The sequence below is a fragment of the Pristiophorus japonicus genome, chromosome 12, assembly GCF_044704955.1.
Source record: "Pristiophorus japonicus isolate sPriJap1 chromosome 12, sPriJap1.hap1, whole genome shotgun sequence".
Taxonomy (NCBI): domain Eukaryota; kingdom Metazoa; phylum Chordata; class Chondrichthyes; family Pristiophoridae; genus Pristiophorus; species Pristiophorus japonicus.
This window is the reverse complement of record NC_091988.1, coordinates 94,636,146-94,647,380: the sequence shown is the minus strand read 5'-3', so window position 1 is coordinate 94,647,380 and position 11,235 is coordinate 94,636,146. Positions and strand designations below refer to the sequence as shown.

Here is an 11,235-nt window from a genome sequence, read left to right as displayed (position 1 = left end):
CTAATGTGGTCCATTAATGTCTGTGAGGGAGGGAAATTTGCTGTCCTTACCCGGTCTGGGTCTATATGTGACTCCAGACCCACAGCAATGTGGTTCACTCTTAACTGTATACACCACCTTCTCACGGGCAATTAGGGATGGGCAATAAATGCTGGCATGGCCAGCAATGCCCACATCCTGTGAATGAATAAAAGAAAAGGCCAAGGTACGGGGGCGACAATCGGTTTCAGTGGCCCTAGGTCAGGAGAGGAAATCGTCTGGGGTTTGGCCCCTCCTGAACATCAGCCGGTGACACCCCCCCACCATCCCCCCCGCTCCCCCCTACTGAGCATGTGCAGGTGCAAACATTGGGCAGTCACCGGGCTCAGGCGGGGACAACGGGCAATGTACTGGAGGGCACCTGGTTGCCATGGAACCCGCGCCCCGGCGGGAGTCAGCACCTTCGGGAGATGAAGGGAGAACACCCGGCCCAAGAGGAAGACTGTGCAGGGACAGTGAACGCACCGGGACCCCCGTCACCTCCTCCTACGATACAATGTCTGAGGCTTCCTTAATAAAATGGCGGACAGGAAGTCTTCGAGATGATTTTAGCAGTGAATGGTTTTCAATTTACTATTGAAGTGCAATTTCTTTCTCTTTTTAAAACACTTGACATCCTAGGACACAAATGATGCATAATTTACATGTAAAAACACACACACACACCACATCAGCCTCACAGTGCAAGGCTTGGCCTATCTGAGTTACATTAATTGTGCTTCAACTTCATTCAGAGTAAAAGGGAGTTCCCACTCAGATTGTCTCTTGTGATTACCCTCACCCCTACCTCCCTACCCGAGAGCAGCAATAAAATGGGAGGTGCATCAATATTGCATTCGCCGCCCTGCCAGACATCCCCAGTATCAGGGAAGGGCGACACTCCCCACCAATCCTTGGGAGTAAATGGAGGGGTCACCGGGCTCAATTTTGACCTTTGGCTGACCTCCAGTTCCGATGCCGAAGAGGCCCCTCGCGATTTTGAGGTCCCCGGCCTCATTTAAAATTTGGCGGGTGAGGCACGGTCGCCAAGCAGAGGTCCCAGTGTGGCTCGCTGCCCTTCGACCTCAGAAATGTCAGCGTGCTGGGACGCAGGCAGAGGTAGGTGCTTGGAAGGGGGTGGGGCGACACCAACATGGGGGGGTTGAGGCTGGGACGGCAGAGACCTGCGGCGTTTGTGTGGAGCCAGGAGGAGAACTCCTGCTCGATCCCACTCCACACACAAAATCCTGATTGGGCATCAGTACAGTCGGGCGGAGCACTCGTAAAATTACAATTGGGTCCAATCTACGTCACTAGGACCCTGATCTTAACGGGAAAGCTACTGATCGCTTGTTTCAGACAAATGCTTTGGCCGCCCAGTGGAAGGCCCCTTTCAAAATGTCACTGGCCTCTTTGTCGGGCGGTAAAGTTACGTTCAGTTAAAATCGACCCCATTAAGTCCTTTGCTTACTTTCCTCCACTGTCTATATGGCCTTCTTATCCACCCTCCCTGAGAACTGATGAAAGGTCCTGGTCTGAGGGCATGAGGCCTACACACTTACCACAAAGCCTCAACCTGTAGCTGATGTACTTAAAATATCCAGAAAAGGTTTCCCGGAGTATTTAAAAAAAATATATATATATGAAGAGTGAAAGGGGAACAAAAATATTTTGGAAGGAAAGGACTTAAATAAAGTGAAACCGTCCTGTTATTATGCAACCAATTAGGGCAGCTGCAGGGGAAGGAGAGGGTGAGGATCGCTAACTCTGGTTGGTCACATCCCTGGAGGTTTAATCACATGACCTCCTGCCTCCAACTGCCCCACCCGGTCAAACCATTCTCCATTTCCAATATTTTCATAAATATTTTTTTTAAATGCTCCTCTCACTGTTCTCCCGGGTTTGCTGGCAGTGGTGGAGATTAACCTGGAATTCCTAGAGACTCTATGACAATCCTACAGGGTTGGCGACCCCTAATGGGGGGGTGGGTGGGGGGAGTGCGGACAATCGATGGTGGGACTGGAGATGCTTAGCTCCTCCTGTGCGGAGCAGTTCAGCTGCGACCGGGATTGCCAAGCGCTAAGTGACAGCAGTCGGGTACTGTGCAATTGGAGAGGAGGGTAGCACCATTGGAAATTGTCTCACAGCTTGTGGGTGGCTCCGTCTGTCCCGCTCACAGTGTCCTCGTGTTCTTCCTGGTGTCTCTGTCCTCCGCACGCTGCGGGATATGGCGGCCATTCCGCGATCCGTCGTAGTCTTCGGACCTGGTGCGTGTGGTCAGCGCCAGTGGATTCCGGCTGACCACCAAGTCCAGTCTGTCCCCCGACTCCGAGATGAGCGGCACCGTCAGGCAACAGTCAAAGTCCCTCGTCCGAATGTGATTCACCTGTCGGCGGAAGAACATTAACATTTTACCGGGCCCGCTTCCCCCATTAAAAAGCTTGGATGGTCTGTTCCAAAACCTCAATCTGTGTTTTACAAGCGAGTGGTGCAAGGGAGGAACTGACACAGGAGACTGTTCGGCCCATCGTGTCGGTCCCTGCTCTTTGGTAGAGCTATCCAGTTATTCCCATCTCCCTCACTCTTTCCCCATAGCCCTGCAAGTATTTACTTTTCAACTATTTATCCCATTCCCTTTTGACTGAATCTGCTTGAAATCCAGGTCATAACTTGCTGTGGTAAAAATTATCATCTCCCCACTGATTCTTTTGCCATTTACCTTCAATCTGTGTCGTCTGGTTACTGACCCTCCTGTCACTGGAAGTTTCTCCTTATCTATTCTATCCAAACCCTTCATATTTTTGAACACCTCTGTCATGTATTCAACTATCATTGTAACCCATTTATAAGCTGACCTAAGTTGTATACCTTGAGAACACTGAACACAGGGGGCGAACTTGTGGGAGATGCTGCTAACCTGGATTTTCCGGTATAAAAGGGGAAGCTCCACCCACCGTCTGTCTCTTGAGGTCTTGGTAATAAAGGTAACTGTCACAGAGTGATCTTTTCTCAAGTATGGGCCTCGTGTGCATTTATACTGTACAGTAAGGACATATTATTGACGAGGAGGATGTGATTCCTGGTAAATGAACTGTATATGTGCTCCACATGAACTTGCTGAACTTCAGCCCCCAGTATTCATTTGGCCTCATAGGGCTTACATCGGGCCCATCCCCCTCGTACATCAACCTGCTTCCTGCACATACGCGCCAAGTGACCGCTGACGTTGCAGTTTCTGCAGGTATATTGCTGTGGCTGGGTGTTTGCCTCTACACCTCCAGCATGAGCTGGAGGCCCCATTGTTGGAAACAAAAGGTCCATTACCAGTCGATCGTCTTTGACTGTCCTTAAGCACACCATTAACAGGTGTTGATGGCCCCATTACTGGCTGCATTGTCCATTGCGATGGCATGAATCGCCGTTCAGCAAGCCAATGTCTCTGTTGAATTCCCCCTTTGGATTCGACTGCATGCTGGGGCATGTCCGATTACCCTTGTCTGCCTAGAGAACTGTGTGCTGCATTAATAATGTTTACTCCCTGGTCGTTTGCCGCATTTGAATCAAGATTTTTGCCATAAATGATTCTGGTCTCTTTCTCCCCTGAGATAATTGTCTGGGCTATCATAGCCGCCGCTTCCAAGGTCAAGTCTTTGGTCTCAATCAGTTTCCTGAAAACCCCAGCGTGCCCGATGCCCTCAATAAAAAGGTCTCGCTGCATCTCCGCTCTGCATGCATCTGGGAACTTACATAGGCTCGCCAGTCGCCTGAGATCTGCCATGATGTCTGGAACACTTTGCCCTTCTCGCCGCCGGTGCGTGTAAAACCGGTAATGATGAAAGTGCTCCTCAATGGCATCCCAGTATTAATGGAGCTAGACACGGGGGCCAGCCAGTCCCTGATGAGTATCAAACAGTTCGAAAGGTTGTGGATGTCCAAGGCCAGGAGCCCAAAATTATTGCCGATTGACGCACTGCTACGGACATATACAAAGGAGATCATTCCGGTGCTAGGCAGCGTCATGGTAGTCGTGACCCACAAAGATTCGGAGAACAGGTTGCCACTCCAGATTGTCCCGGGGGACAGTCCTGCACTACTGGGGAGGAGTTGGCTTGCTGTCATGAACTGGAAATGGGGCGATGTCAATGCAATTTCTTCTGTGGAGCGAGTATCATGCTCACAGGTCCTGGACAAATTTGACTCATTATTTCAACCCGGCATCGGCACTTTCATGGGGACCAAGGTAGTGATTCACATAAACCCGGACACCAGGTCAGTACACCACAAGGCCAGAGCGGTGCCGTACGTGATGTGGGAAAAGATAGGATGCGAATTGGACCGTCTGCTGAGGGAAGGCATCATCTCGCCAGTCGAATTCAGTGACTGGGCGAGCCCGATCGTGCTGGTGCTCAAGGCGGATGGGTCAGCCAGGATATGTGGCGATTACAAGGCCACCATCAATCGAGTGTCACTCCAAGACCAGTACCCGATATCGAGAGCGGAGGATTTCTTTGCGACGCTATCTGGTGGCAAACATTTTTCAAAATTGGATCTGAACTCAGCTTACATGACCTAGGAGCTGGCGAGTGAGTCGAAGAAGCTGACCACCATCACGACACACAAGGGGTTGTTTGAGTATAACAGATGTCCGTTCGGGATTCGTTCGGCCGCCGCAATCTTTCAGCGAAATATGGAAAGCGTCCTCAAGTCGATTCTAAGGACGCTGGTTTTTCAAGATGACATCCTCATCACAGGTCGCGATACTGAAGAACACCTCCACAACCTGGAGGAGGTGCTACGCAGACTGGACCGGGTAGGGCTGCGACTGAAAAAGGCAAAGTGCGTCTTCTTAGCTCCAGAGGTAGAATTCCTGGGGAGGAGGGTAGCAGCAGACGGGATCAGACCTACTGTGTCCAAAATGGAAGCGATCCAGAGACCATCCAGACCCCGTAACACGCTGCGTTCGTTCCTGGGGCTCCTGAACTATTTTGGCAACTTTCTTCCCAAATTGAGCACGCTGTTAGAGCTGCTACACAAAGGGCATGATTGGGTCTGGAGGGACAGCCAGGAAAGGGCTTTTGATGGAGCATAACAAATTGCGTACTCTAACAAACTGTTCACGTTATATGACCCGTGTAAGAAACTAGTTTTAACGTGTGATGCGCGTCCTATGGGGTCGGGTGTGTGTTGTAGCATGTGAATGCCAATGGTCAGTTACAGCCGGTAGCTTATGCCTCCAGAAGTCTGTCCCGGGAAGAAAGGGGCTACGGGATGGTAGAAAAGGAAGCGCTAGCATGTGTATATGCAGTAAAAAAAATGCACCGGTACCTGTTTGGCAGGAAATTTGAGCTGGAGACAGATCACAAACCCCTAACGTCCCTTTTGGCCTACAACAAGGCCATAAATGCGAATGTATCAGCCCGCATACAAAGGTGGGCACTTACGTTAGCCGCCTATGACTATACAATTCGGCACAGACCGGACACTGAAAACTGTGCCGATGCACTCAGCAGGCTACCACTAGCCACCACTGAGGGGGCAGCTGAGCATGATGCTGAGGTGGTCATGGCTGTTGAAGCATTCGGAAGCGAAGGCTCAACTGTGACAGCCCGTCAGATTAAAGTCTGGACAAATAAAGAGCTACTGTCTTTAGTTAAGAAATGTGTCCGAATGGGGACTGGGCAGCCACATACGGGGCATGCTCTGAGGAGTTTAAACCGTTTCATAGACGCAAGGATGAACTCTCGATTCAGGCCGATTGCCTACTATGAGGAAACCAAATAGTCATGCCCCAAAAGGGCAGAGAGGTGTTTATCAGAGAGCTTCACAATGAGCACTCGGGCATTGTCATGATGAAGACAATTGCCAGGTCACACATTTGGTGGCCAGGAATAGATGCAGACCTGGAACTTTATGTTCGCAGGTGCAACACGTGTGCGCAGCTGGGCAACGCACCCAGGGAAGCCCCCCTTAGACCCTGATACTGGCCCGCCAAGCCATGGTCATGCATCCATGTGGACTACGCAGATCCTTTCATGGGAAAAATGTTTTTGGTTGTAGTAGACGCCTACTCAAAATGGATTGAGTGTGCCATTTTAAATTCAAGCACATCCTCTCTCACGCGAGAAAGTCTGCGGGCAATGTTCGCCGTCCATGGTCTACTGGATATCTTGGTCAGCGACAATGGCCCGTGCTTCACAAGCACTGAATTCCAGGACTTCATGGCAGGCAATGTAATCAACCATGTCAGAATGGCACCGTTCAAGCTGGCCTCAAACAGCCAGGCGGAACGAGCAGTGCAGATAATCAAACAGGGGATGCTCAGAATCCAAGGGGGTTCCCTACAAAGCCGCTTATCACGCCTCCTGTTGGCCAATAGATCCCGACCACACTCACTCACAGGGGTTCCACCCGCAGAGCTGCTAATGAAAAGGACGCTCAAAACCAGGTTATGCCTTATACACCCTACTATGAAAAAAATTGTTGAGACCAGGCGCCAGTCACAATGTGACTACCATGACAGGAATGCGAGGGCGCGATGTATTGATGTCAATGACCCTGTTTTTGTCCTTAATTACGCTGCAGGGCCCAAATGGCTTGCAGGCACTGTGATTGCCAAAGAAGGGAATAGGGTTTTGGTAGTTAAACTTACCAATGGACAAATCTGCCACAAACACGTGGATCAAACTAAAAAGAGGTTCAGCAACCCCATAGAAGAAGCAGAGGAAGAACACGACATAGAGTTTACTCCACCACAGGTGACCGAACACCGGAACCAAGTGGAGGAGAGCCCAGTCACTGTGGCAGTCTGGACAGGCCTGAGGCACCGCAAACAGCAGACACTCAGGCCAGCGCCCAACAACCGGAGCCCCAACTCAGGAGCGTAAACCACCAGAGAGACCTAACCTGTGATCCCAATAAGACTTTGGGGGGGAGGTGATGTCATGTATTCAACTGTCATTGTAACCCATGTATAAGCTGACCTAAGTTGGATACCTTGAGAACATTGACCACAGGGGGCGAACTTGTGGGAGACACTCCTAACCTGGACTTTCCGGTATAAAAGGGGAAGCTCCACCCACCGTCTGCCTCTTGAGGTCTTGGTAATAAAGGTAACTGATCACAAAGTAATCTTTTCTCAAGTATGAGCCTCGTTTGCATTTATACGGTATAGTAAGGACATATTAACCTCTATTTAATTTTCTGAATGAAACAAATTAGTCAGTTAGTTAATATACACTTAAACTGTGAAAGCTAAAACTCCAATGGTTACAAATGTCAGCATAATTCCTTTACACTCAGTACAGCAACTAGCAAAATCTTTAATCCCACTGCCTTGCTCTCTCACCATAGCATTTTATCTCCCTATGCTTCAAATGCTTAGCTCCCGTTCCCTCAAAAGTATCTCAATCCTCTTGCACCATCCAGGGCAATGCACGCCAGTTGCTGGACTCAATATCCAGCCTCGTCATTCCAGTATATGCAGTATGTTGTATCACCAGGAGGCACTGCAGCAATGGGCCAGCTTTACTGTGAGTACACCTCCCAGCCCTGTGACCTCCACCACAAAGTAGAGCAAGAGCAGCGACATCATGGGAACAGCAGCACCTCCAAGTCACACACTTTCCTGACTTGGGCATACATCTCCATTCCTTCATCATTACTGGGTCTAAATCCTGGAACTCCCTGTCTAACACCATCATGGGAGCACTGTCACCACACGGACTATAGCGGTTCAAGGCGGCGGCTCACCACCACCTTCTCAGGCAACTCGGGATGGGCAATAAATGCCCAGCGACGCCCACAGCCTCAGAACAAATCTAGAGAAATATTTTCCTTAGTTCCACTTTTCTTCCCTCTCCTCGTCAGGGAGCCATAGGAACTGAGCACTGGCACCTTGTCTAAACTGACATTCTTCATACGTGGGCCCAGGCAGATAGGTGTTGGTAGGCTGTTCTACCATGAGTGGCATTGCCTGATCCCGGCATCCAGACATGCAAACTTTCCAGTTCAGGTCACTGGTAGTTACTGGGAGCGGGAACCCCTGTGTGATTTTAACCCGAGTGCTAGGCCAATGTAGCACCCCTACCACTGTCCCTGCAGAACCCAGTCTATCCTGGGACCTTACTGGTCCGCGCACAACGATATCACGCAGGGCAATGCATTTGCCGACTGCGCCACCGAACGATTTGCCCTTGCACCATTATCAGAAGGATGTTCTCTGCCCAAGATCGATTCTCCCTTGGTGTCAGCCATGGCTCAGTGGGTTCAAGTCCCACTCCAGAGACTTGAGCACAAAATCCTGCCTGATATTCCAGTGCAATATTGGGGGAATGCTGCAGTGTCGGAGGTGCCGTTATTCTGAGGCCCTCTCAGAGGATCCCATGGCACTATTTTGAAGACAACATTATGACGGGCTAAATTATGAGGACAGGTTGCATAGACTAGGCTTGTTTCCCTTGAGTATAGGAGATTAAGGGGTGATCGCATTGAGGTGTTTAAGGTGAATGAAGGAGCTGATAGGGTAGATAGAGAGAAACTATTTCCTCTGATGGCAAGTCCAGAACAAGGGGGCATAGCTTTAAATTTAGTGATAGGCCGTTCAGGAGTGAAATCAGGAAACACTTCTTCACACAAAGGGAATCTGGAACTCTCTTCCCCCAAAAAGCTGTTGAGGCTGGGGGTCAACTGAAAATTAAAATGGTTTTGCCGGATAAGGGAATTAAGGATATGGAACCAAGACGGGTAAATGGAGTTAAGATACAGAGCAGCCAGGATCTAACTGAATGGCAGATCAAGCTCAATGTTTCCTACATTACAACAGTGACTGCACTTCACAAGTACTTCATTATCCATAAAACACTTTGAGATGTCCTGAAAGGATCTATAGAATTGCAAGCCTTTCCTTCTTACCTGTAATATCCGGTCATAGGGCAGGAGTCCACTGCCATCAGCAGGGCCATTTGGCAGGATCAAGTTGACATAAACCCCTTTCTCCAAAAGGCCATCGGAGATACTGAAACCAAAGTCTTCATTCTCGGAGAGCTTGTGGATTGTGATCTGAGAAAAGAATGCCGTCATTTGAAGGAAACAAATGTTTTAAAAGACAAACCTAATTGATTGTACAGTATTCCTTTCCGTGTGTAGGATAGCAAACGCTGCTGAAATGGTTAACCCGGATTTCCACTTTAATTTAAACAGTAGGGAGTAAGGCAAGGGGACACTGGCTCAAACTAGAGTCAGGGGGGCCGAAATTGCCCATTGCCCGAAACGAGGCGCACCTACCGGTTTCAATGTGTGCTGGTCGGCCTTTGCATTGGGGCGGCCTAACCATCGAAATTCAGCACTTCGGGGTTTTTTTTTGAGTAGAGCAGAAGTGACCTCATCATGGGGGTGGAAGTGGGGTGGCGTGTGTAATGTCTGGAAGCTTGTAATGTTTGTAGCTCCACACTGTGGATGTGGACGTATTGTGTACTGCAATTGCATAGTTAGTAATAAAGTGAACCAGGCAGATTTCCGGAGGCTTCCGAGAGAGCTGCATGCCATGTTGGAAGCTGTGTGTGCTTGTGCTCTGTGAATATATCACAGCGTGGAGTGGCCGTCACTAGCGGGCGTGAGTGGGGGCAGGGCGGAGTAGCCAATGATGTCAGTCGTCAGCGCTGCGCTGATGATGTCATTGCATTGTCGCGTCACAACATCTCTCCCTTTCAGGGGAGGGCCACTGCGAACTCTGCAGCCACTTTAGTGGCAAACACTGGGCCATCACGGAGGGTTTCGGCTGGGCCAGCGGCTTGACACCCAAGAGGGAGTGCTGGGCTGCATGTTGGTGTCCCGGCCGAACCCAGGGGGTGTAATTGTTGGGCCAACGTGGCAGAGGCCTCATCGGAAGGGGCAATTTGGCCCCAGGTAGTTTAGGACTAGTATCGGGATGTTCATCATCACACTGGGAGACCTCAACACCTGCAATGGACCTCGATTCGAGGAAGTGAAAAACCCTGGAATCATTTTAGAAACAGCTTGATGAGGCAATGGGGCGAGTGTAGGGTTGTTTTAAATGAATTAAATGGATTGAGTGGCCTTCATCCATCTTGTGATCTTTCAATGTTGCTTGCCTGCATTATCTGCCATTCTACATTTTGGAGACGATAAATACATTTTAAAAAGGCCTTTGTTGTCTGAAAACTCACTTTTCAGCCAGTCAGGGTCCAATTGTGTCAATATCGATATGATCATCAACACAATCTTCTATGTCAAATACAATCATTACATTCAAGTTTTAATTTTTCCTTTAAATTATCACAATGTCAAGTGCAACCTTGCGCTGAATCCCTGTTATTTGAGCTTACACCTTCCTGTGCTGCCACCCAGTGTCACTAGGCTGGAAGTGCATGCTGACTCTCAGGGTCAAAATACTGTACCTCCTACACATACACACACAATACACATTCACAACACACACTCGCAACACACACAATACATACAATACACACTCACAACATACTCTTACTAACACACAGTCACAACACACACACACACATACACACAAACAATACACACTCACACACCATAAGAAATAGGAACAGGAGTAGGCCATACGGCCCCTCGAGCCTGCTCCGCCATTCAATAAGATCACGGCTGATCTGATCATGGACTCAGCTCCACTTCCCTGCCTGCTCCCCATAACCCCTTATCCCCTTGTCGTTTAAAAAACTGTCTATTTCTGTCCTAAATTTATTCAATGTCCCAGCTTCCACAACTCTCTGAGGCAGCGAATTCCACAGATTTGCAACTCTCAGAGAGAAGAAATTCCTTCTCATCTCTGTTTTAAATGGGCGGCCTCTTATTCTAAGATCATGCTCTCTAGTTGTAGTCTTCACCATCCCCTCTGCATCCACCTTGTCAAGCCCCCTCATAATCTTATACATTTCGATAAGATCACCTCTCATTCTTCTGAATTCCAATGAGTAGAGGCCCAACCACTCAACCTTTCCTCATAAGTCAACCCACTCATCCCTGGAATCAATGTAGTGAACCTTCTCTGAACTGCCTCCAAAGCAAGTATATCCTTTCGTAAATATGGAAACCAAAACTCCATGCTGTATTCCAAGTGTGGCCTCACCAATACCCTGTACAGCTGTAGCAATACTTCCCTGCTTTTATACTCCATCCCCTTTGCAATAAACGCCAAGATACCATTGGCCTTCCTGATCACTTGTTGTG

At 49.1% G+C, this 11,235-nt stretch overlaps 1 protein-coding gene across 1 annotated transcript in view; it reads right to left on the bottom strand.

Moving 5' to 3' along the window:
- Positions 1–895: 895 nt before the first annotated feature.
- Positions 896–11,235, bottom strand: part of grip2b (glutamate receptor interacting protein 2b) — a gene marked incomplete at its 5' end in the record, with an annotated part of 696,297 nt that continues 685,957 nt past the window's right edge. Inside the window, 2 exons of the mRNA XM_070895762.1 lie at positions 896–2,404; positions 8,929–9,075. Of these exons, the coding sequence (XP_070751863.1) occupies positions 2,192–2,404; positions 8,929–9,075 (360 nt within the window). The remainder of the gene's footprint in view (positions 2,405–8,928; positions 9,076–11,235) is intronic.